We start from the raw sequence: 26,798 nt of genomic DNA, 5'->3' as shown, positions 1-26,798 counted from the left end.
AATGCTTAACTGCAGAAAGTCTGTCCTTAAGCATGAGGAACAAGAGTTTGTAAGGAAGTACCAGGCTTTTGATAGATGTAGCTGCTTTTGCAGGGAAGCCTTGCAGCTGGTTTGCTGATATTTATTTATGTATTAGTTTATTTGTTTATTTAAATTTGAGCTTATTTAATGCAGTAGAGGATTTCAGTTGAGAAAACAATGGAAGCTTAAGAAACTCTGGATTCTTGTTTTCCTTTTCTAAGTTGGTGAATAAGAACTAAGTATAATGGGAGGCAAATATCTGGTAGCTCTAGATTTTGCAGGGCAAAGTAGTAAGAATTCAATTTTAAATCATCAGCTACAGCTCACTTCTCTTATTTTAAAATGAATTTGTTTTAGATGTTAAACATGTTTGGACTTAAATGTTTAGTGTCCTTGATGAGAAAATGAAGTCAGAAAATTCTCAATAGATGGTTACTTCTTGAATGTTCAGGCAGTATGATTCAAATGAGAACATGTCTAATAAAAGTTATTGGCTGTTTATTAAAATAATAAAAGGAGGGGAAATTTCAGGTGGATAAATACCTGTAAAATAGAATAAATGTTTCAACTGGAGATAGTGCAGCTCTCTGGTTAGCAAAAAAAATATAACAAATTGACAGCAGACTATATTTAGTTGCAAATCAATATAGCTTAGTAGTTACAAGCCACTGATCATCCTTTATGAAAATAACTAGAGTGTAAATGTAAAACAAGATTAAAATTGGTAGCTTTAAATTACTTTGATGTAAATCCACCCTTCCTCTACCATTGGATGCTGTCTGAATAAATAAATAAGTAAAAGCACATTTAGCAGCTGGCAAGGCATTGCTATGGCTTTTCCTGCATTTGCCAGGACGTGATACACAGCTAAAGGAAATTCCCTTTGTGTGTTCATATATTAAGTCACTGATGTGACACACGGACCTTTTTTTTTTCCTCCCCTTCCTCTGTCTCTCATTTCCATTACACTCCTCCAAAATTTAAATAGGCAAGAGAATTTTCAATCTGTCATGTTTTACATACTTCTCAAGGTGTGTGAGGTGCCTCTGAAGAGAAGTGCACCTGGGCTTCTGTTTTCCTGTCTTCTGTATGTTTGGTACAAACTGAAAGAGAGCCCTAAAGTGTTTTTTCTTATTTTACTCCAGGTTAAATGTTTGGTATGGTAACTTCCGAAAATTAAAATTAACTATGACCTTGGAGGCAGACAGTCCACTGGTGAAATAGCTTGTAATTCATTTAAACTCTGAAATTCCACTGGTTCAAACTGTGTAAAACTTTCCAATAATTTGTTTGTATATTATTTTAAGAAAAAAATTCACCTTAATTGTAAGTCTGGTTCCTCGATAAAAAAGGATAGCTATCTGGTTAATCACTGCTATGCACTAGATCACTAATTTTCTTCTTAATGACAGTAGGATTTTCCTCCATAAAACTTCTTCAATTATATAACAAATGTATTTGGTTGAAGGGGAGGGAACACTGTCTAGGATTTTATGCCGCAAGACAGGCATGTCACGGAATAGCTGTAGGTTGGTGAAAAACCTCTGTTGGATTAAATGCTTGCAAGTACTGACAAGAGTGGCAGTTGAGCATTTGGATGGAGGCCTGTACAGAGGCTCCTGGACAGCTCTGTTCTCAGCTACTCCTGCTTGAAATGAGTTGTTTTGGTTTGTTCTAACAAAGAAATTCAGATTTTCTGAGTCTTCTCAGAAAAGGTGCATGCTGCTGTCTCCCTGTGGGAACACACAGCTCCATCATGCTATAAGAAGAGGTTGCTCATAAGAAGACCTGATTTTCCCAAAGTCTGAACATTTTGTTTGTGGAAAAATGAAGTTAATGATCACACTCCTGTACTAAATGTGAGGATTTTCTTTAATGGGTTCTTAAATAATTGTTTCTGCATTAGATGTGTCACCAAATACAAAGGGTTCTGGAAGTGGACATTCACAGTTAGGAAATACAGCTGGGCCACAGTTTGTCTGCTGGGGACACAGACCTGCTTTTGTGATTTGGTCTCAAGTTGCTTGAGAAAAACCTCACAGCATATTGTCTAAGATCTCATGACAAATGTGTGAAGTTAACTGCTCTTACCAGGCTGACTGCTAACTGGCCAGGAAGTCACTAACACTGCAGCTGGCAAAGAATAAAGAAAACATAAAGATGCTAAATCTTGTTCTGGGAAACTGCTCAACATTTTAAATCCTGGTGTCTTAGAACATGGGGTGGCATTTGCAACAGATGTTTGTCTGGTCATCAAAGACCCAGTGTAATAAATAGTTGGTTAAAGAGTAAGAGTTCACCTGATGCTTAATGCTGATGTTTATGGCTATGGTCTTGAGGCCTCTTGAAAATGAGAAATGCCTGTAGTAAGTAGTGCACATGTTTTTAGGGGTAGATGGGTTTTGGGGTCCTGCTAATTTGAGAATGAAGTCTCACAGAATGGCCTTATTCTAGAACAGAGGTGGCCAGTGAGATGAACAGATGACTGGGATGTAGATTGAGAGATTCTCCCTTCTCTTCCAACCTGTGTGGGAATGATGAGTTGGGTTCATTGAACCCACTGGATCAGCCTGCCCTTGAGGGGTTATAAAGCAGAGGTGGATTGAAAAAGTTCTACCTACACCACTTCAGAAGAACGTTTAGCTTGGCACTGCCTTCATCCCTGACGGCTGCCCGTGATGCCTGGGGCCATATACCATAGGGATTAGCAGACAAACCTGATGTGTGCTCAAACCTGGAAATCTGAATTAATTAATCAGTGGAATAACTTATGGATGTGGTAGATTCCTCCTAAATTAGACTTTTAATCAAGAATTGGTGCGTGCATTCTTGCTCGTGCACTCTCTCTCCTAAAAAGCTGTTGGCTGAATGCAAGAATCTCTCACTGGAAGATGAACCCACTTGTGCTGTTATGGATGAGTAAGAAAGGAGGATCCTGCAGAGCCCTGTGGTCCTCCACCTCTGAGCCCATGCATGCTGGTCAGCAGCTTCTCATCCCTTGGTGCTCTGGCTCCCTGTTAAGTACTACAAGATGCTTTTCATGAGATTGGTAGCTTGGGGGCAGTTCTTATTCATGCTGAAGAATACCTCTGTATTTTGATGAAGAGCTTGCTCAACCAAGTCGCTCTTATCTGTGCCAGCCATGAAGATATGACACACAGAATGCCATTAATGCATTTGCTGCCCTAAAAATTTTCTTGCTGGCTTTTTCAGCTGCTTAGGCCAGCAGCTAGTATCCTCCAAGGCTTAGTGAAGAATTAGGTTGAAATTGCCAAGGGGTGTCTCTTCCTGCACTGACTTAGGGATGTATGATGCTCCCTTTCCTTTGTCCTTCCTTTATCCTGCACTAGTCATATTTGCCTTGTGCCCTGTCAGCGTTTTCTGCTAGGGAATGGCTGAGTGGACCTTACTTTGTTAGCTGTGCATCTTTTTATTTAAAGGAGATCTTCAGTGCCTGTTTGGCATAAATCACTTGAGAATTTGCTGGTAAAAAGTACAGAGGAGGGAAATAAAAGAGTATTTGGAGCCTGTCATTCATTTTCCCTTGGCAGTGCCTCATTCCTGCTCTTGGAGGAGATCTTTTGCTTGTCCCTGAATCGATTGAGCCCCCAGAGCACAAATGCTCCAAAGCTGCAGTTGCAGGGTCACTGTCTGTCTCCAGAAAGTCATGTGGCACAGGGTTCTGTGTGCTGTGGAGAGCAGCTCCCCCCGTCCAAGGAGTTACAGGATACCGCTGGGGGTAGCTACAGCTGGTCTGCACTGGTACTAATATAATCCCGCAGGACTGTATCCATGAGACACAAGTGTGACATGTGAGGTATTTAAGGAGACACACCTGTTCTAGGCACAGGCCCGGGTATTGCATGCCTTGGAAATGGATGGTGGAGCAGGAAAGACTCCCATTTCATCCACCGGAGGCCTTTGCTTTCTTCTTTCTCCCCAGTTGCACATTATTTTATAATTCCCTAATATTATGCAATCCCATGGCCTGTTAGGACCGGGCTGTTTCAAAGGCCAGGTTAGTGTTTGCATTTGAACTTTTTTTACCTTACTGTGTGATTCCAGAGTGATTAGCAGGAGAGAGCAGCTTCTGGGCTGAGTGATGGTTTGGGTGTAACTGCTCCCAAGAAAGGGCAGAGAATTCAGAGAATGGCATGTATGTGCAGGGTTGGGTTTTTCAGTCCTTTAGATAATTTAGATTTTATGTTGTGTTTACCTGTGTTTTTATTATAAGGCCTCTGTCTTGCAATTTGGAGTAGTAAATCACATAAGTGGTATCATCTTACCAAATTTTGTAAAAAGTAGTTTGTCCCTTTAGTTTGAAATCTTAGTGTCTTTCCCTCTCTTCTTCCCATCTGACCCCCTATTCCAAATATTGTTTTGAAATGGCTACTTTCCATACATAAGAAAAAAAGGAGGCAAATGCAAAATAAATCTAATGGTTACATAGTATAAATAAATGACATTGCTCAGATTGTTATCTCTCTTTTCTAAGGTAATCTGGCACTTGTTTGGCAGAAGATTTTTTTTAATTGCCATTGAAAAGGGGATGTGTTAAGATGGAGGAAGAAAATCGGAGGGTCTGTCATATGACTTGATTCCATCTGTCTGTCTCAGATTTTCAGCAGAATGGAAACTTTCTCTTAAACTTATTTTTTATGTGCCTTTTTTGATGTTAATGTGGAATCTCCTAGTTTGCCTTGGTTTCACTCCACATGCCCCTTCTTTCCAAGGATTCCTGCTCTTGGTGAGGTTTTCTGTGCTTGTCGCTTTGAGACAGCTGCCAGGATCGGGGCAAGATTTCTCCTATACCTGATTGATTGTTGTGTGAAAATAGTAGCAACTAGACAGTCTTTCCTTCTCATCTTTATTTTAAATAAAATTTACCAATAGACATCCAGTATGCCAATTGTTTGTAGAACTAATAACAGCTGATGAAAATAAAGAAGAGAAAGTGAGAGGAACCTGGTTAGTTTGGGTAGTTAGGGGGGAAGGTGGTTATTATTCTCTTCTATAACAGCTCTGAATTCTGAGTGGGGTGGACTGGAATAACCAGACCCTAAGTGAAAAACAGCTTCCCCTTCTCAGAAACGAGATGTTGTTGGCAGGAGAGAAGATCCTGGGGATAGCAACTGCTCGGCTCCAGCCTTTCCTGGCCCATGGGGTAGGCTGATTGTGAGCAGGTCATTGATCCTTATGGCTAAGGGATATAAATCTAAATGTTCATAATGCTAACCTGAGAGATGGCTGCAGTGTGGCAAGAGCCTCCTTGCCTGCATGGTGAGCAGAGGTGCTGACTGAAACCCATGGGCCTCTGTAGTCCCTGTATGCTGGCATTCACAGTTTGAACAGCCCCAAATTGCTTTTCTTCTTTGTGGGGCAGACACACTTTTGTAGATATGAATGTAAAAAAATCTTTGATATGACACTAAGAAGCCGAAGATCTCATTGTAAGGGAAGCATCACCCTCATTAGCTGTGGTGCCTCCCAGGCTAGCTTTGTATCCCTGCACATCACATTTTGCTGCACAGACACAGCCTAAGGTAGACATGGCCTCACTATACTTGCTAGCGAGTAACGTGGGATTTCTCCCACCCTTGTCCCAGCTGGATTCTCCCAGAAGTAATTGATTTCCTACCAAAAACTGAAGAGATTTATTCTGGGGCACTTTTTTGTGTGGGTGGTTTGGTTTAGTGGGTTGTTTTGTTCCTTAACTACACCCTGCAAAATGTCCTGGCTGAGTTGTTTCCAAATACTGGCATCTCTAGGGAAGGGGTTATAAATTGCTAATTTAAAGCCTGCAACAGGATAATTAACTAACCAGTTTGATGTAAATGGCTTAATGGGGCTTTACTAGCCCCTTTGAACTTAAAGTAGCACTAAAAAGTAAACTGTAAATACCTTCAAGGAAAGTACTGGCATGCTTGAATGTGGGGCTGCTTGGTTGTAGGGAGCAAGCCTGCTTGAATTTGCCAGGAATCCAGTGGCATGTGTGACAGCAAACATGTCAAGAGGGTGAGGGGACCAACCAGACACCCCTTGGGTAAGGCTCTGCCAACTACCCTTGTTCTTCAGGAAGCACATAAACTCTGATATATCAGGCTTTCAAACCTGCCCTGCCCGCTTTGGAAAATTTAAATCACAACCTCAGTTGAAATGCACTGTAATGAATTTCATCAGGATTGAAGAAAAAAAAAAACAAACCCTGTAGGGGAGGCAGTGACTTGAGTCCACCCCAATTTTCCTAGAGTTGTATTTGCATTAAGGTGTTTTTGCAAGTCCAGGCAGAAACCCTTATTACACTTGGTTTCAGAAGCCCTTGTTACCCACTGAATCTGCTGAGACAACATACTGCAGCCCTGCAGCAGATTCCAGTTTCTGATGCATCTTGGGGACTTTTGGGAGAACCTCTAAACTTTCATTATTGCTGGGGTGCTAAAAAATTCCAAGGGAGGAAGTCAACAACTACTAAGGGTCTAAAAATGAAGATCATTACAAAGTGGAAGCATCTCACGTAGTTAAGCACCGATCTCACATCTAACTTTGCAAACTGGGGTGTCAGAGAGAATTTCAAGGCCAAAGGTGGGCAGGAGAGTTCCCCTTTGTACCTCCCTCTATGGGACAGAAGCTCCTCCTGGGCAGAGTGCTGCTCTGCTCTATCTTCTCATTGCACATGTAGCATGCAGTGCTCACAAGAGCTTTCTTCTCTTCATTGTTCTTCTGTCTTACCACCATCTTCCACCTATTGCAGTCAGCCTTCCTGGGAGTGGAGGATGTTTTGGAATTTGCAGCACAATCCTCAATTACTACTCTGACCTCTGACACGTGGGATTTGGCTTTACAGCCAGCTTTGATGGGTGGTTTTGGGCATTGGCTGTGCTCTCTTGCCTCCTCTGTTGCATTGCACCTGGAGACCATGAAGCTGTAGGGCTGACTCAGACCAGGACTGATGCAGGAAGAGGGCAAGACCTAACCTTTTCAGTAGTGACTGACTTGGATGGGCTAAAACAGATCACAGCATGTCATCATCTGTAATGATGGATATATTTCTCTGTGGTTTGTTTTTTCCAGTTGGGAAAATAATGGAAAATACTGTACCAGTGACAATGTTAATGCTGGCTTTAAAAGAAAGCAACGTAAAAGTACTTGGGACTGTTGTAGAGGGCAGTGATCATGAAGTGCTGTGTCTTATTTTAAGAAATGTGTCTGACAGGGGATTCTGTCCTGCAGTCTAAGTCTGTTCACACGTCTGTGGGTCTATTGTGTGCAAAGATCAAAATGCTGTACTGTGGCCTCTAGAAGAAAAGGTAGTAACATGGCACTTCTTTGTTTCTACGTGTTGACTGAAGAAGTTGGCACTGTGGCACTACCCGCTTGCTGTGTGTGTGTGAGCAGAGCGCAGGATTGATTTGGGGTTGATGGTGTTGGCAGGGATCTGTCAGTAGAGCTTGCCCAGCTGCCTGTGTTATGCTGGAGATGTAAATCCATCACTTTTGAGCACTAACCTAGATCACATGTTTAAAAAAAATTAAAAATGCATGTGCTACTAAAGAGAGAGACACTTGGGAGCAGAAGTGCTCTGGAGACATGCAGTGTTGACTGCTGGAGCCTCCCTTCAAGGAACACCAGAACACCTCAGTGTGCCAGCTTTGATATCTTGGCATCTGACTGGGAAATGCAAATACTCAATCTTAATCCATCATTCCCACATGCTGACATGTATTTAAGGGGAATTTCTGTGAATGTTGTTGTTATTCCTATATAATTTCAGCTGCTGCTTTGCTTCCCAGCATCATCCCACCATGTGTCCAACTCAGTGCAGTGTCTTCCAGGTCTTTTATGCCAAATCTTTTGGATTTATTTCTCTCATGGGGAGGCAAAAGGGCATTAGTGTGCATGTGTAGCAGAGGAACAAACTCTATTCAGAGAGGGTGGCGTTGTTTTTAGGAGGCTTTTCTCTTTCTAATCCCCCCCTCAAACCCTTCTGCAGATTTTTAGATTCCTCACTAAGTCCTTTAAATAATATGATCAGTTAAAAAACAAATGAACAAAAAAAGCTTTTTCACACTTCCAAGGAAAATAAAAAATAATTTTAAAATAAGGTGGGTCATAATAGTCATCCTTTCTTTCATATGAGAGATGGTCAGAGCTGAGGCTTCTTTGTGAAGTTCTGGTGTGGTTTACATATCTTCTAGTAATTATATGCTTATCTCTTATAATGAAAATTTTGTATTAATAAAAAAGAAATATACATATGCATAAAACTGGCATGTTTAATAATTTATATTGTGCCACTTATCCCATTGAAAGACCCAAACTCATTGGTCATTTTTGGGCACCTCTAAAAATTCAGCACAGCTGTTAGTGCTGTCTGAAACTTTTTGTACCTCTCAGTGACTCAGTCTCTTCTGGAGGGAGAAGTAGTAATAGTTGCACGATGGCAAAGCAGAATTTATTTTCTCAGCAATTTCACTAAGAATAACTTTTTTAAAAATCCCACAATAATCCCCCTTCCAATACACCTTTTGTTTTGAAATCCAGTGAACCTGACACCCGTATTTGATTTGTTGGTTCAAAAATAACAGGGAAAAATGTGAGCAAGAAAACCCAGCCCAGCACACTCGATGGCTGCAGCTAGAGAAAGAACAAATTCTGCATAACTGTGCTTTCCTGACCTTTCCTCTCATTTTTAGAAACATGAAAAATTAAATCAGCACTTTTTTTCTGGCTATTGCAAGTAATAGAAACTTGTATGAAAATTAGAACATAATGAAGACAAATTTTAGAGTGGTGTCTGCTGCAGGTCTTGGGTGTGTTCACTGAACTGCCTCCTGCTTAGAGAGCAGCTGGAAAATCCAAGTCCTCTCCCAACATGTCAAAACCAACTTTTTCAAAGGATGCAGTAACTGTGCCAAAGCACCTTGACTTATTTGTAAGCAAATGCATACTACTGGGACTGTCTCTGCCTGGGCCAGCATTCTCACGTGCAGCTGGCTGTATTTAAGTCAACTTGATGAATTACTAGATTTTTTTATTATTTTTTTTTTTCTGCAGGCAGGTCCCTGCTATTTCTTGCCTGCACAAGATTAAAAGGGTTTTTACATTACGTAGCCTGTTATAAGACTTTGTCTGGAATGGGTCTGTGTGTGCAAAAACTGGTCCTGGAAGGGTCTAGAGAGCTGGGATTATTGTCAGGTTTCTTACACTGAGGTAGCAGAGAAAGAAGGTGTGTGAAAGCTGTGTTAGCATCCATGATGGAGGATACTCTCTGATAAGAAGGATGCCACCTATGCCACTTAGTTGACTGTTGTTTGGTTTTGGATTTTGGGGTGGGTTTCCTGCTCTTATAAAACATATTCTTTGAGTGAGGTGTCTGCCAAGAAAATAGCTGGAGAAGGTAACAGATTGGAGTGACTTGATGGATCACAGAAAGCTGGATGGCATCAGAACATCCGTATGTCTGATGAGATAGATCTCTTTTCAAGTCCACAAGCCTCAGGACGTGCATGTTTTGGAGCACCTGCACTGTGGCATAACAATGCTACAATTTATTCAGCCCTTCTCCATGACAGAAGTGCATGTGGCTGAATAATGTGCAGCCAAGGGCCAGGAACGGAATGCAGCTAGATACTAGATACAGGTGTTTGGGAATGCATAATGCCAAGAGAGAGATTTTAGTCCAAACATATCCTCACTAAACATACTTTTTGCTTCCTCTGGGAGTCTCTTGATGCTGTTATATTAGTGGGCTCTACTGGAAGTGGTAAAGATATAAGAATTTTATTTTTTCCTTCTAGTCTAAGGTGTAGTATCAGTGTTTGTTGTGGTTGGTAGCAGTTGTTTGTACATGTATTACTCTTTTGGACAGATTCTGATCCTATTTGTGTAGCTCTAAAACTGCTGAGTTGTTTCATCTGTGTTAGGAAGGTTTCAGCCCCTCTGGCTATTTTGCTTTTTTTCTGTTTTGGTTCTGTTTGGTAGTTTGTTCTTTCTTTAACTATTTTTCTTGCTGAGAGGGCAGAGCTCTATGGGAAGCGATACAGCAAACTTATTTTAAAATAGCCTTTTAGTATTAGGGTTTTTTTAACGCTTGCTCAAGCTTTTAAATATGTGAATAGTCTCTGTGAATTCTCATCTGAGTGCCTATGAAACCCGCCAGCCAAGCCTAGATCTTGCAGGAGGTGTGGCCACATTTGTATTCTCAGAGTTCTCTGGCACAGACACCTGGTACACCTGTGTCTCCTGCTCATTTCAGTACTGTCACAACTTTACCCCTCATGCCTGTTTCTCTGGTACCTCCTGTTTTTCCCAAGGTTATCTTCTATAAATAGAAACTGCTCCAGCTTTTCACTCCCCCACACCCATCTTGAGAAGAATAATTACCAATGAGATGGTTTTAATAGTGCTGAAAGAAGGAGGGTGATCTATTCTGCTATGCATTTTGAGGCTTCTTTTCTGACAGGAAATAAATGCACAAATTGCTTAGCAGTTTTGTTAGGTGACAAATGCAAAGTGAGTGGCTTTTGAAATACTTCAGCTTGAGTTTTTAAACATTTGATGAACCATGGGTTGGTATCTGAAGAATAAAACTGTAATTGTTTGGCACCCGCAGAATTCCATGCAAAGGTCTCGATCTGAGTATAAAAACTAGTAATTTCATTAATTGTTGTTTGACGGTGGGAGGTAACTGTGGTATCTAGTGTCCACCTGTCCAGAAACCAAAGCCATGCTCAACCCAAACTAGCAGAGATGCTTTGGATGACACAGCAACCTGTCAGCATGTGATGCAACAGCCAGAAGACTGAGAGAACATTTAGAGCATTCATAAACCAGAAATATTTCTGTAAAATGAAAAACATACCTAAATGAAAGCATGTAAGGGTCTGAGGTGACTGTGCTGACTTGACTGTCCTTTAAACTATGCCTGCAGCAGCCCATAGCTTTATGTCATGTAACCCAAGAGACATGAAAGAGAAGCTGTCTCTATAGGCTACATGATTCAAATGGGGAGCACTTGCTCAGATAGGTGGGTGCTCTGCATGCAGTAAGTGCCTGCAGATAGAAATGCTGTGTAAAGGAATCATTGCTGGCACACAGATACGTGCTGGCAAATTAGACTGTATTTAGTGGAACAATACGAATCTACTACAGCTTTTTAAGATCACCCATGTCATGATCACCTTGTGATAAACATTAATCTCTCCAGTGTAAATAAAACCATAGCACATTTCCCAAATAGTCTCTTAAAATGAAAACAGATTGGTGCATAACAGTAAACCAAGTCGGAACTATCAGTCAGCCTACAGTATTACTACCCAGAGCTCAGAATGAAATAGGAACGGCGGTACTTTCCAGTTTTTACAGCCACTTCCTTGGTCTACTTTGACAATTATTTATTACCACTGATTTTGTGCTTTATAAACTTGTACAGTGCTTTATGAAGTAAAACGTATTTCCTATTTTAAAGATCTAATAATCTTGTGGGCTGATAAGGGGTGCATATTATCCCGTGGGTGTTCATAAATAGGGTTAGCACTAGGAGTTTTATTAGCGCTGGGTCCTTTTGAGCCCGTGGCCCTTTCTTTTTCTTAACAACGGTTTCCTCATCAAGTGCTGAAGTAACCATTTCAGCACCTTGATCTTCCAGGCTGGGCATAATTTTGTTTTGCTAGTAGTGAAAGAGCAAAACCCAGGCAGAGTCCCAGCACAGTAAGTGTTGCTCTGCATGGGTTTAATCCACCGCCTTTGCTTGCCCCTCTCTCTGAGACTAGAAATCTGGAGTTGGGGTGATGGCAGCAGAGAGCAAGTTTGGGAGGTTTGTGTGCATGTGCATGTTTTAAATAAACAAACAATGGAACAACAACTTCAATAAATTGTGAGTGGTGCTAATTTGTTATAGTGTTGTCTTGCCTTCTGGCAGTGTTGATTTAGGAGAAGCTGAGCAGATGGGAGCGGATGCGGGGAGCCGCTGGTTCTTTTGCTGTGGGGTGTGTATAGTTCAGTATAAAATGCTTTTCCTGTCCTGTCCTGGGAGCTCCCAGATTACAGAGTAAAGCACATGCATAGGCTGCCAATCCCCTTTTCAAAACCAAATCTGGTGCAAAAGTACCTTCCCCTCTGCTTTGCTCCTCTCCTTCGACTTTTTTTTTAAATGAAGAGATGTTTTAAGTCCTGATTCATGACAAGAGCCTATAATTTGTGTGCTTTGAGGGCTGCCAGAAAATCCTTGACTTTGACGAGAATATTACGTAGGGAAGTAAGGGAGGGAAGAGCCTCTGCTTTGGATTGTACCAAAGATTTCAACACCCCATGAACTTGCTGGGCTGCCTTTCTTAACGTGCCTGGGGCTGTAATCCCCAAAGCTGAGAAACTGCCAAAGGCTGGCCAAATGCACACCTGCAGCCCTGGACCACTGCTGTGCAGTGCTGTGGGACCAGGATGGGAGCCTTGCTGGGAAGAGGAGGATTTTAGAAGCATATGTAGAAGGATCTCCTTGCAGCCTGTAATTTAAAGGAAGTCTGAAGTCTCAAGTGAAGAAGATGCAGGAATAAAGCAGTCAAAATGAGAAGCAGTGGTTGAGAAGAGGCAGCCAAAGTAATTAAGAATTTTGAAAATGAGTAAACCCTGCTTTCCCCTCAATGTTATCTTCAGTTTGGACAGATTGGGATGCAATGCAGGTAGTTTGCAAAACTTTGAGTCTCTTTGTCCTTCTGCTTTTACAACAAATCGTGGCTTTCTGGCATCGTCGTTTGCTATGCAGAGTTGCAGAAGTACTTTTTGGTGGTTGCAAAGAACCAAATGTATGAGGGAGGGTTCAGGATGATCAGAAAAGCATCTGATTTGGAGGGAAGTTTGGCAGGCAGTCTTGATACTGTCAGGACTGATTCTTAAACAGTGGTTTGCTTGAAAGGCTTCACAGGAGTGGAGCTTAGAGACAAAGATTCCTCTGGGAGGTATAGGGCTGAGTAGTGGTCAGTTCTTGGAAAATAAAAAAAAAAGAGGAAAAAATAGTGGATAAAGTACAAAAGGTGCTGTATGTAAGGCAGTGATTATTTGTGTTAAGGAGAACTGCTGCTGCTGCATTTTCAGGTGTGCATGAGATAAGGGAATGAGGTTTCGTCATGTAGAAGAAAATGAGACAGCAGAATTTGTTTCTGTGCTCACTGGTATCTGGCATGTGATGAGAGAGATGACATTTTGGTCCAAGGCTGTTACTATCCATGTCCTTCCTGCAATCCTCAGCATGAAGCTCAGTGTTAACTATTGCAACAAGTTCACCAAGTGAGCAGTACTCTGGATGCAGGTACTTCTGTGCAGACTGCTCCTCTCTGCAGAAAAGTTTGCTGAGTCTACACAAGAAATTAAAATGAGCAGGCCAATTGGGAAGATCTTTATCAAAACATCTCCCATTTCTCCCAGTACTCTGAAGTCCTGTTTGCTCTAACACACTCCGTAACTAAGGGGTCTGAGTCACAATCACTAGTGGATTTAACAGTCTAATGCCTGCCTTATGCCTGTCCTGGAGATCTCTCCCTAGTTGCAGGGACAGGTGAAGGGGCTGTGTATTTGCTCCAGTATTGCTGTATTTCACAACCCAGCTATCAGCTTGTACCTGTGGTGACTCAGAGCCCTAAAGCTGTGCTGCAACTGGGAGAGAGCTGTAAGATACCTGGGAAAAGCTGTAAAAGGGTCATGACTTTCCATCTTCTCCAAGGGGCTGTGTGCTCCTGCCCTCAGAGCCATGCCCAGCACGAGGCTGCCACCCTGTGCACCCCTTGCCAACTCTGGTGTGCCATACTGCTTCTACAACCAGAAGCATCTTCTCACTTCATGTAATTCACAAGGTTATTGATTCTGCTGAGCGCCCTTGAGGATTAGCTGGGAGGTAGCACCAATCCTTTAGTCATGTCCTAAATTCTTGCATTGTAAAGGGAGAGTTCTATACATCAAGGCTCAAAGGTAGCTGGGAAACAGGAATTTTGCATACCAAAGGGACCTTCACTAGTGGAAGGGTAGAGGGTATCCCTCCTGAGTGAGCTGAGCTATGCTAGTGAATGTGTGGGTGCTTTGCAATAAGGAGCTGTTAGATTAGCATGGGACATCAGAGCTGCCTTTGCCACTTGAAGTACAGGTACAGTTGGAGCTAAGTTTACTCAGTTGTTGCAAGGCTGCAGAGAAGCCCAACATCTGTGGCTGCTCAGAAGCTTCTGAGGCTTTATTTGTGTTGTGGCAATGCTGTGTTCCTGAGATCAACTGTGCTCTGCAGATATGCAGGAATTTTTAGTGCCTGGCTCTGCCTGACAAGATCTACAATGCCCATGCCTCTATTCTTCTCCTCCCACTAAAGGGTTTGGGTAGTCTTAGGCTGCTTATGTCAGCAGTGAAAATAAATATATAATATCCAAGGGCTCTGTTCAGGAATTGGCAGGAAGCTTCCTTTCTGACTGCAGTGTGATGTTCTAACAGTAGGAAACATCTTTGGTTTAAGCAGGTCTCTGCTAATCTCTGCCCTAGAGAAGGAATACAACTATGGGGAAGAGCTCCTCACTTCATTGTAGCAAGAAGCAAATTGCTGTAATCCGGTGTAAATCTGCATGTGAGCTGCTGGCTCAAAACCTGTCCAAGAAATACCTTTATGCAGCATTCAGCCTTTCTTAAATTGAGCACTGCTGGTACTGCTGAGTGTTTTGTGGAGTTCTGATGCTGGCAGATGCAACCAGTAGTAGGTTGCTTATATGCAGTCTCAAATGTGTGATCTCTTGAAGAGGGGGGAACTCCAAATCCCTGAGGCTCTGGCCCATTATACTTAAAGTTGCTTGCTATTTAAATGTGAGTTGGCCTGCCCGTGCCCGCAGTGGTCAGTTCAGGCTAGTTCAGCAAATGCTTTTGGCTCACATAGGTCAGTAGGCAAACACTTGCTTACATTTCACTTCTTCATTGTATTGACAAGATTTAAAAATCTTCAGTCTTTAGCAGTCAAAACAGGCTGATCTGAATACAAAAGACCTGTTCGTTCAGTGCGAAAGGGATTTAATTACAGATTGTGGGGATGAGAAGGCAGGTGGGAATGATCGGAACACCATCCTGGGCCTGAGCCCATCAGAAGTTCAGGAAGAATGAAGAACTGTCTCCTTATATTCAGTGTCTTTTCAACAAAGACACTTTCTATTTGCCAGGCCAGTGTGCTCCTTTACTTCATCATCCAACTACATTAATTATTGTAAGGTGTTTTTTTCATTTGTCCTTTTTATCTTTTAAGGTTGCAAATTATAATCAATATTCTTTTTAAATGCAAGATATCTCTCTCTAACACAGCTGAAGACATGCAGCCATCAATGTGACAAGAGCTATGCAGAAGTTTAACTTCATCATGAGGGTCTAAAAACCTATTTTAAACCTCTCGGAAGCTGCAGGCCTATTTCTGTTTGGGTTATTTCTTTGGGGTTTTTTGCTTGGTCGGTTTTGTTGTTGTTTGTTTTCCACTGGGACAGCATCACCACTTGTAGAGAGGGACCCGTGCTTAGCATCTAGCCTGAGACTCTCCTCCCTGACAACACTGCTGGAGCTGATCACAGGAACTCGGGGGAAAGGAGGACATGCACTGCAGAGCATACCCTGGGCTTGACAAGCTGTGTGTCTGTGGGACGTGCCTTTCCCTGACACAGAAAGATGTTGTTGCTTTTTCTGTTGGGAATGGAAGGGGGGAACTGTAGATTTTCAGTTTTGCAACTTTCATACAAGCTGCAGTTCACCATGGATCAACATCCTCTCCAGTCTCCAAGAACAGATTAAATTATCAGTGAAGCATCATTATGAATAGAAGAGGGTATTAAGCAGTATTTTCTTTTCCCATCTTGCACCACAGAGGAAACAAAAACCAAAGGACCCAGCCTGGCTCGATTCTGTGACATCTCTAGAAGGGCAGGATTTCAGAGGCTTGGGAAGGGGGACAGGGAAATGGGAACAATACAGAGGATCAGCATTGAAGTGTTTCTTCCATTGCCTGTGTTGTGTGGGAGGCAAGGCTGTGAAGCTCTGGCACCAGGTTTTTCTCATTATAGAGGCATTTCTATATGGTGATATTTAGTTGCCTGAATTTCTGGGCAGGAGGAAGCAGGTGCAGACATCCTGGGATCTGCTGTTCTTGGATATATAATGGACGGGTCTCTCTGGAGGTCAGTGCCGTTGGGAGTCCTGAATGGCGGCGGCCAGAGAGAGTCATCAAGAAGCTTGCAGTGGCCTTCTGCTCTATTGCTGTCACAGTTCAGCAGTTCTGGGGAGATGGGTGGAGGGAAGGTTGTTTTAGTAGTTACATATTTAAGGCAGGTGGCCATTTTAAAATGTACGTTTCAATTTTGATTGCAGTTTTTTAATTGCATTTAACAGCGTCCCTGCTGGTTCTCCATTCTGCATCTGTGCAGCCACGTTCTATTGATGGCCTGTTGTGATTTCAATGGAACATCATGGGATGTACCTGGCACGTCGGGCAGCACTGGATGGAGGTGCCTTTAGCCCAATGTACCTGGCATGGTAAGCAGCAACCAAGTGGTTACTCTGCATTCTACTGCTCGTAGTCTCAGCTTGTACAGGAAGGTGTTTCTGCTTTGCTGCAGCCTTGCACTGACTGGAAATCACTTTGCTCTCCTTATGTTAGTGCTTTCAAGCATACAGGGCCCCTACCCTTCTCACCCGTGGAGATTCCCCATCCCTGGCCAGTCTGCCATGCAGTAGAGAAGGGCCCAGACATGTCAGGCTCTTGTTCCCCTAGAACAGGAAAGAGAAGGCACTGGGAAAATCTGTCTCTTTTTTCTTCTCTCCTTTTTGGATCAGGAGCTGGTAGCAGTTGAGCATGTATTGCCCATGTACCTAATGTCCAAATGTTGTTGCACAGGGGTACCAAGCAGGTGCTTGTGTCCTTAAGCAAAGCTATGCTGTTTCTGGGGAGTCTTGCAAGAGCTGCTTGAGGGAGCTGGGAGGGCAGTTCTGCCTGGCAGTAATTGCAGTGCAACAAACTAAACAAAGGGCACTTTAAGTTTGCTGATGTAGTATCCTCTGTGAAATGATCCTCCATTATCCTTCTCCTTTCCATATCCACACCTGCAAGATCAGCTGCACATCCTGCTCTGTCCTGCATGTTGCTTTATTTCCCTTCCCAAGCTTTGCACCTCTCTCCGAGTAACCTGACATGTTGGTCTTACCTATTTAGAAGTGAGTGATGTTCCTGTGAGAAAAAAAGTGGTGCTGCATCCTGTTTTCTGCTTGAGCCAACCTCATAGAGATTTTGCTGCTCTACTGCCAATGACGAAAATGCATGTTCTTGCCTCTGTTTCTGAGTAGGGCTGCCAGGGGCGGGGATAAGGAACTATTTGGGCTAACACAGTTCCTGCATTCCACCCTATGCTTCTGCTGCTCTGGAATTTGAATACCTTCACAAAGCATGGGCTAATGGCCTGCCAACTGCAGCTCCTGGGGGGAAGGTTAGTGGCCACAGAAGCCCACCTCACCTCGGGAGAGTCCTGTAAATAGGTTCTGTTGGGATGTGGGAAAGGAAGGTCAGATGAGCCAGTCTGCAACAGGAAAGCTCTCTTCCCAGTGGACTCTTCAGGTGCTTTAAAAAAGTTAGTTCATTGAAACTGAAGGGCGCAGAAGCTGTTTCAGTTTCACCCAGATCCAGTAGCAGCTGAATGCAGCATTTTTAATGTGAGAAGTAAATTGGTGGGAAAGAGCAATGTAGGAAACAATTGATTGAATTTTGTCTTGTTCTTCCCCAGGCTCACTGCTGCAATGTCTGCTCAGTGCAGCACTGCTGCTTTGGAAGGTGGAGAAATAGACAAGCAGGCCACTATCTTTTCCTAGATATATTATAACATGCACAGTAGGCTAATGCTTTAACGGCATCTAATTTGATACATCACATCTAATCTGTTTGTTGGTTTTTATCTGCAGTACTGTTAGTTCACTGTTCAGGTGCTCGGTGTGTAGCCTTCTCATCCAGCCACAAATCCTCTACGTGAAATGAGTGATTCCTTAGATCTGTTTTTGATTGATTCTTTGCTTCACTGGTGTTGCTTCTTAAAAGGTAAACAATATTCATATGCTGCAATCTATAACTCAGAGATGAAATCAAATAGCATCTCCTGCCAGAGGTTGCTAAGAGAACACATTTAGCATTCATTCAGCAATTACTTTTAGGAAGAGATTTAGTGATACTAAAGAGAATCAAATCTGTAGTGAATATCTAGATTTTATGCTATTTAAAGGGGTGAAGGGATTCCTCTTTTCCTGTACTTTGGCAATCTAATTCTCTGTGATGTCCAGAGTCTTTGTGGAAATTGAGAATTTGTAGTGAGAGCAGCACAGCTCCTGGAGCAGTCTGTGTGTTCTGCACAATCTTCATGCCCACAGGACCAGAGTGTGCCCCAGGCTGGGCACAGTGGCTTGCAGTTACCCAGCTCCTTGGGCAGTATTGCTTGTGAGGATGCTCTCAGCTCTCAGCTTGCGAAGCTTTGTTTGATGTGTGGCATCTGCTTGCAGCATTCCTGTATTCTGTGATTCGTGCCCTGTATTTTCATGTCTTTGCATGTGCTGTGTCTCAGTGTCATGGATATGGTGGAGGTAGTGGAGAGTCTTAGTCTTGGTTCATTCCCTATTTGCACAAGAATATTTGAGCAGGTTTGCTGCTCTGAAAACTGTTTCTTAAATGGCTAGAAAGCAACCTGAATCTGAAAAAAGGCCATCTCTAATGCTACTTAACCAAAGCCTTCTGTAATCCTGTTTTAAATGCAAAGGAGTGAAATTTTGCACACCCAATTCAATTTTAGAAAACTGTGGCCCCAATGAGACCTGTACATATTCTTGAGGTCTGGGATTTGTATTTTTTTACTAGAAATGTATTTGAACCTTTTCTGAGCCAGGGCTCCTTTAAACTGGGATGATGTTTTTTCTATCTTTCTGCAGAAAACAGAAAAGGAAGGGTTCTTAAAAATGATACTAAGATAGAAGAAATATAAACCACTGTGTTTTTTCAGGGCTTTTTGGAGCTTTTGTTTATTGGTGGTGGTGATGTTACCCAAATGTTCAGGGTTTGTTAAGAGCCAGTCTCTGCAAACTAATGGATAGCAAGGCCTTTGTAAGGCTGCACCTGCCATTTGTTTTGGAAGACCTGGTAACTTTCATACTGGACTTAACCTAGTAGTTGTCTCTGGTCCCATGCTTTCAGGTAGAAGTGAGATTTTTAGGAATGCCATAGATTAAGGAACAATGCTTGCTTCTTTTCCACTAACACGTTTCCCAACACACCCTTTTTCCCCCACCTTTGAAATACATCATTGCTAAAGAAGGATTTGTAACTGGTCAGCTCTGGAAAATATCTGGAATGAATTTATTTTGGTTCAGCACTGCACAAGATACACAAGCCAGGTTGATGCTTTAAAGCTTTTGTCAACAAAGGTACGTCAGTCGAAGGTGTGTTCTCTGACCCATGTTGCTGTCCTGGTAAAAGACCTTGCTGGGCAATTCTGGCAAACTTTTAAACATGGGGCTCTAAACTTGGCTAAAGGTTTTGCTGCCTTGTTCCATTACATTCATTTTGTTGGGGTTGCTAAATCCATGTTAGACTTCAGCTAACAAATTTCAATTTGATAGGCAGTGTTACAGTGCTTAAACCTGACCACTGCTTTTAAAATTCACTAAAGGTAATAACCTACCTCATAGTTATGTCCTACTGAACATGAATACTTCTGTAAAATTTGACATGTAAGATAAATAGAGGTAATTTAACCAACTTGTACTATGCTAATTTTTATGCTGCAGAACATACTGATGTTTAATAATAACATGATCTTCCTCATGGAGTTCAGTAAAAAGCAGAACTATAATTCTGCCCATTTCCAGAGCTTTCCCTGCAGGCACATTACCTGGTTTCAATATAATTTAAGGCAGAAAGAAAGTAAAAATCTAAAAATATTTCCTGTAAGTAAATGCAGCAAGCCTTGACTCTTTGCAAAGGCTTAGACAAACGTATACAGAGATTTCTAGACCTCTGCTTCAAGTGCCACATGAATGGGAAATAAGCTCACTTTTACTTCAGTAGCATACATATTTTTTATTAGTCTGTTTAGGCAAAAAAATATTGGCTGTGCTGTTTCCTTCCCTTTCCCGATTTTGTACTTTATGGAACACCTAAAACCATATCCAGGGATTTTGTGTTATATGCATGGAAAAACACCATGATGTTTGTAGTGAAAATAGTGTAGTGGTAAACTGTCTCTTGCTATTCTTGAGCAGGATACATTTATATATACAGATGTTGTCTTATGTTGCAAGCCCATGTTTTTGTCCTTCCCTATCAATGTATCTTAGTGACCCAGACCTAAGTGCTTCTACTGGCCTGGCTAGATAAAAGTGGGTATTTGGTGGCTCTGTGCTGCTGCTTCTTCTCCCTAATCAGCAATTCTGTAAGCAAGCCACTAGATCCAGACACATTGCCTAGGTGCTGCAACTCTAACTAATTACAGCAAAACTTGTTTTTAAAGTGCTCAACACTGTTCACTGGTGGTAATGCCTGTTTTTGTGATGATGCAGGGCGAGTTTCTATGACAGAAACACTATAGATAGAGAAGAAATAACTGGCTAGCACCATGGCAAGCCTGTATTTCCTCCTTCTGGCTGCCACCCCTTCTAAAGCCAGCCACATCTGGGAACAACACTAATGTGCATAAAGGCACAGTGGTGAATCCACCATCTTCTTGGGTTCCTGTCCATAGCTGAAACAATATAGAACAGAAAAGCAGAGCAGCCATTTTAGCTGTGGGTCAAGATTCTGAGCCACTGACATCTAGTGTGGATGCTAAATTAGGTGCTGGTACACTGAAGGGGGCACAACATCCTACCAGATGTGTAACCAACTACCAGGCTGACTAGCTAACAAAGTGAAGAAATGGGTTCTGTGGAAGAAGGGAGGCACCTGCTTGGCAGGTCTGTTAGTAAAAGTATAGGTACCAGGCTAGTCAGGCAGCAACATTAAAGGAGGATGGATTAGTTTACTTTTTGGTAGCTTTTTTCATAAAGCAGAATCTTTTTGTTGTTCAGAAATGGATGATGTAAATGTACCACCTTTCTGCCAAATTAAATCTTTCTATTTAATACCAGATAGTGAGAATCAGGTTTGACGGAGGTTGCTTTAACATTGACAGTATCACTCCTTATTTCTTTTTCTTGTGTACACATACTTGACACAGGGAAGATAATGCAGTCTGATGCTTCTTCATTTATAATCTGATGGGACAGAATGTGGTAATAGGACTCACAAGCAATAAAAACATTCACTGATGATGATTTAAAGAGAAAATTTAAGCTCTTCATTTCATAGAAACATAGAATTATGTAACTGTTTGAGTTGGAAGGGACCTTAAAGATGATCTAGTTCCAATCCCCCTGCATGGGTAGGGACACCTCCCACTAGATCAGGTTGCTCAGAGCCCCATCCAACCTGGTCTTGAACACTTCTAGGGCTGTGGCTTCTACAGCTTCCCTGGGCAACTTGTCCCAGTGTCTCACCACCCTCACACTAAAGAATTTCCTCCTAATGTCTAACCTAAATCGTCCCCTCTTTCAGTTTTGATCCATTAAGGTCTGCTCCTCCTTCAATAAGAGAAATCTCTTTCTAGAGTATGATGACCTGGGAAAGGAATGAAGGAAGTGGGAGGCTTAAGGTGGCTGGTTTATGTTTGGTATTTATTTCCTACATTTGAACCTCAGAAACTATTTTAAATCAACTTCAACAGATAAATGCCCATTACAAGTAGTATTTGGTATTTTCATACAAAAAACTCAAGAAAAAAAGATTAAAAATTGATCTTGGATTCCAGAATGCAGCCCCAGATTCAAATTCTAGTTTTTATGTATTGTAGAACCTACCAAACGTGTAATTGCAATTAGTTCTGATATGCCTCAAACTAGATATTTCATACAGTCCATATTACTGGGAAAGCCAATATAAATATCTAAACTAAAATATGCAGTGAATACTATTTGTGAAATACATTAACTACACAGAGGTAGCCACAATTTTCCTCTCTTCCCAGTACTTCAGGGTAGACAGACTGAGACTTGAGATAGGTTACTTGACTATCAGTTTAACCCAAAGTCCTTCAAAACTAACAATAAGACAGAATTAACTTAAGAAAACAGATTGTCAAAAACATTTGGTGCCATTTAGTTAGCCCAGTATCATGAATTTCATTCAGTTCAGGATTGATTCTAGCCCTTCATGTCAATGGACTGGGATGTGGATATTGCTAGGGGGGTGGTTTTTAAAGCAGCCTTTCATACTCTTTAAGGAGATTTCCCATTCACACCTCAGTGTGATTAATTCAATCTTCAATGGATTTAGTTGCTATGTGACATTTTCTCAACCCCAAAACAGCTGGGTGTTGTAAGATTTCAACATGTAAGAGACAAGAAAAAAACTACATGTTAGAGCAGGGAAGCTGCAGCTTATGCTAATTATCTTACATGCTCAGATATGCAAATGGCCATGAAGTAGATGCTTCTTTTTTCTTCCTTTTTTTCTTGCTCCTCATCTTCCTTCAGATTTGTGTTGGGAGAGGGAAACAGCTTTCCCCTGTACCTAACTATTGATTTCCTGCTGGCATCTTTTGAATAGTAATTCCAGCCAACCTTGATTACTTTTATAAAAAGACATTTACAAATCTGATTTTTGAAAGGCTTGAATCAAATCTTAGTGTGAAGAGTACTTCCCTCTGTATTCCAAGCAGGATCACAGCTTGCAGGGCTGAACATACTTGGAGCTCCTCAGTCGGTGTCAAGCCTAACATAGACTGGACTGTGTCAAGCCAGTCTATTAAACGTAGACTTGTTCAAATGGAAACAGCAGTTTCACACCTCTCATCCTCCTGTTTTGCAGGTAGTAAGGTGAAGGTGAAAGGAAGAGAAGGTGGAGATGGAACTGCCAAATCATGCCAAACAACTGCTACTGCAGCTGAACCAGCAACGAGCCAAAGGTTTCCTCTGTGATGTGATCATTGTGGTAGAAAATGCCCTGTTCCGTGCCCATAAAAACATCCTGGCAGCCAGCAGCATGTATTTCAAATCCCTTGTCCTGCATGACAACCTGATTAACTTAGACACGGACATGGTGAACCCCACTGTGTTCCGGCAGATCTTGGACTTTATTTATACTGGTAAGCTCTTAACGACTGACCAGCCTGGTGAACAGAACTTTAATGCTCTCCTCACCGCAGCAAGCTACCTCCAACTGCCTGACCTGGCAGCTCTCTGCAGAAAGAAGCTGAAGCGGAACGGCAAGTCCTTTGCTGGCAAGGCCGGTGGCCTTGGTGTCGGGAGATCTGCCAGGAGTCAAAGACTTTCCACTGCTTCGGTCATCCAAGCTCGCTATTCAGGGTCAAATGAGGGGTTGAAGGGCTCACACTCAAAGGAGCTGTCAAAGGGAAAGCTCTCCGATGATGAGGTCTTCATCAGCAGCTCCAACCAAGAGAACTGTCACTCCTTAAGCAGGGGAGCCAGTAAGAATGGCGCCGGGGGCAGCAGTGCGAATGGGAGCACTGGCGACCAGGAGCTAGGCCTCGATCTGTCCAAAAAAAGCCCGTCACTCCCTGCTGCAGCCTCCCATGATGACACGCAGCACAGCGAAAGCCAGCATGGCTCTCCCCAATCTGCCTCAGCCCCCGCAGCCAACAGTGCCTCATCGTTCGACGAGTCTGGAGTCGGAGCCCCTCACAGCATGGCAGACAGCAGTGACCCCATGGAGATGGATCTGAGCGAAGAGTGCCACCACTCGCTGACGGAAGGCAGCCAGCGCAAGGGCCTCCGGCATTCGTCCCGCAAGAAGGAGTGGATCAAGAAAGATAATGCCTTTGACCGAAAGGAGGGGGGCAAAGACAGGGACGAGGGCGAAGGGCTGCCCAATGGTATCCTGCTGGGGTCCTTGTCCAAGTCCGTGGAGCGGAGTCTGGCTGGGGCCTATGGTGCAGACCTACCCTACCCGTGTAAGGAAGAGGTGGAAAATGGTAAGGAGAACAGTGACGACAGTGGCCAGAGTGAGAGCGAGAGCGGCGGGCATACTAGTGCCAACTATGTCTACCGGCAGGAGGGGTTTGAGCCAGTGGCCTACGGTGACAACCTGTATGTCTGTATCCCCTGTGGCAAAGGCTTCCCCAGCTCTGAGCAGCTCAATGCCCATGTGGAGACGCACACCGAGGAAGACCTTTACATCAAGGAGGAAGGCACATACGGCGGCAAAGATGAAGCTGAGGATTTGTCAAACCCCAACCAGTCATACGCCGCGGAATCCAGACCCTTCAAGTGTTCAGTGTGTGAGAAGAGCTACAAGGATCCAGCCACGCTGCGGCAGCACGAGAAGACTCACTGGCTTACGCGGCCCTTCCCTTGCAACATCTGCGGCAAGATGTTCACACAGCGGGGCACCATGACACGGCACATGCGCAGCCACTTGGGGCTCAAGCCCTTTGCTTGCGAGGAATGCGGGATGCGCTTTACCCGGCAGTACCGACTGACAGAGCATATGCGTGTCCACTCAGGAGAAAAACCTTACGAATGTCAACTGTGTGGTGGGAAATTCACCCAGCAGCGCAACCTGATCAGCCACCTGCGAATGCATACCTCTCCCACATAAGCCAAAGACTCCAGAATGAGCTTCGAGCCCATCCGCAGTGATTTACCTTTCTGTAGACTTGCTGCTTAAAAAAAAAAAGAAAAAAGAAAAAAAAAACAGACAAAAAAGGGGGCAACTCCCCATACTCTGTTCAGTCATGGGAGGCCTAAACAAATGTAGCTTTAACATTAAAAAAAAAAAAGTTCCTTTTTTCCCTTTTTTTTTTTTAAAAAAAGAAAGGTCCACAGCCAAGCTGATGCATTTAGCCCAACTCTCCCTCCAAATCCTGGTGATCTGGCAAGAAATGACACTTCTTTTTGCGCACATTTACTTGATTGCCGTATCGATTATCTGGAACACGTAGGGGGATCATAGGGAGCTTTCAGCCTCTGCTGGCTCCCCCCCGCTACTTCTCTCTTTATGTTACTGTCACCCTACTCACCACCTCTCTTTAAACCAAACTCAGTAGGGGCATTTCTTGCCATTAAAAAGAGAATCCAGTACACCTTTTCAGTGGCCTAAGTAGCTGTGAAATAACATAGCATTGCATTCACAAGCGCAGAAGCTCTGGCCGTGGACCATCTCACAGGGTTGTCAGCCCCTTCAGATACTGTGGGAAAGCCATAGTTGTGGTGGAATCCATCACCATTCCTCTGGGCTGGCGATGATGGGGAGAGTGCACTAGCCCAAGAACTTCACTTAAAGAAACGGCGATGCCTCCCTTACCATCCCTGCCTCTTTAGGTTTTGATCTTTATCCTTGGCACATGGAACCACATGCCACCTTTTCCCACAAAACACCAACCTCTCCTGCCTTACCCATGACTGAACAGGGACTGGATGCCCTGGGAATTTCTTTCAGTGAGCAGGGGGTCGTCTTTACTTTTCTAGTAGTTTCGTATTAATATTCTTTGCTTAGAGGTACTTGTTTTATTAAAGGAAAAACCATTGTAACGTTTATGTGAATGTTTGAACTGGAAGGTCTGAGGTTAATTCTAGGGTGGGTGGGTGGGGAGGGGGTTTGATGTAGGCTGGACTTGCTACAAGTTCCTTAGGTACTTTTTTATTATTTTTTTATTTTATTTTTTGTGTGTGTGTGTATGTTTTTAGCTTTCCTCCCTCACTAAAGAGCGAGTCTGTGTGGACAGACTTGTTACCTTTGCTACCTCTTGAATTCATGAGAACAATAAGATGGTTAGTGAAAGATTAGGCTTTTTTTTTTCTCTTATTGTAAGTAATTAAATGTATAAAAGTAGAAGCTAAATTAAAAGTTAAGGGATTTTTACCACCCCGTCCTTCCATCAAAAGTCAGCTAGAGAAATGGTAAAGCAAAACTTGGCCAAAGACAAAGCAAAAAATATGTTTGAGCCAGAGGCTGGGCTGGCTGCTTGGACTGGCTCATTCACAGTCTCTTGGCTGTTTGTAGTCACTTTTAGATAAAAGAAGAAAACTTCTCTGAGCTTTTTGGGCCCTTTCCAGCTTTGTTTATTGAATCTGGATACTATGGGGAGGGGAAAATGTCCCCCTCATCTTCCACTCCCCCAGCACATCTGGGTCAGTCTGTAAACACCTGGCAGGACAGAGGGTGAGGGCATAGCAGCCTATAATTTACTAGAATCCAGAGTGCAATAAGGTGGGGGAGAGGAGGAAAAAGCAAACCAAAGTGTTTCATATCCTCCCTTTTAGACAATTTAACACACGCACACAAAAAAAAAAAAAGAAAAAAAGAAAAAAAATTAAAAGAAACAAAATGTTCTTGCAACATCTGCATAAGACATCACAGCCAACAGCTGCTATTGGTTTAGGAGAGAAGACAGAGAACTTAGCCCACTGATTCTTGGCCCCCTTGACTTTGTTGGCGTGACCTTGTGGAAAGCTATGGCTTATTTCAAGCCTCCTGTGACTGTGGTGGTAAAAATTCACAGCCAGTAGAATCATCCCTTCTGAATTGAGTAAGGTTTACACTTGTGTTTTTTCATTTGGCTTTCCCCCCCACCCCCCACTCAAAGCAATGTAGTCTCTCTGCGTAGGGTTTACCAAACCTCACGTTTTGTCTTTTTTTTAAAAAAAAACAAAACATTTTTTTAAGTTTCGACCAAAAAAACAACAACCAAGAAAAAGTA

At 42.8% G+C, this 26,798-nt stretch overlaps 1 protein-coding gene across 2 annotated transcripts in view; it reads left to right on the top strand.

The window, feature by feature from the left end:
• Positions 1 to 25,668, top strand: part of HIC2 (HIC ZBTB transcriptional repressor 2) — a 74,583-nt gene extending 48,915 nt beyond the window's left edge. Inside the window, exons 3-4 of one of the 2 annotated variants that reach the window (XM_051634471.1) lie at positions 16,408 to 16,551; positions 22,949 to 25,668. In XM_051634471.1, the coding sequence (XP_051490431.1) occupies positions 22,985 to 24,697 (1,713 nt within the window). In that variant the 5' untranslated portion in view covers positions 16,408 to 16,551; positions 22,949 to 22,984 and the 3' untranslated portion in view covers positions 24,698 to 25,668. Of the gene's footprint in view, positions 1 to 16,407; positions 16,552 to 18,085; positions 18,101 to 22,948 lie in introns of those variants that run through there. The other variant, XM_051634472.1, reaches the window with a different exon arrangement.
• The last annotated feature ends 1,130 nt before the right edge of the window (positions 25,669 to 26,798 follow it).

The sequence above is a fragment of the Apus apus genome, chromosome 16 (genome assembly GCF_020740795.1).
Source record: "Apus apus isolate bApuApu2 chromosome 16, bApuApu2.pri.cur, whole genome shotgun sequence".
Classification (NCBI taxonomy): domain Eukaryota; kingdom Metazoa; phylum Chordata; class Aves; order Apodiformes; family Apodidae; genus Apus; species Apus apus.
The sequence above is the reverse complement of the archived record's forward strand: the minus strand, read 5'-3'. Positions and strand labels throughout refer to the sequence as shown.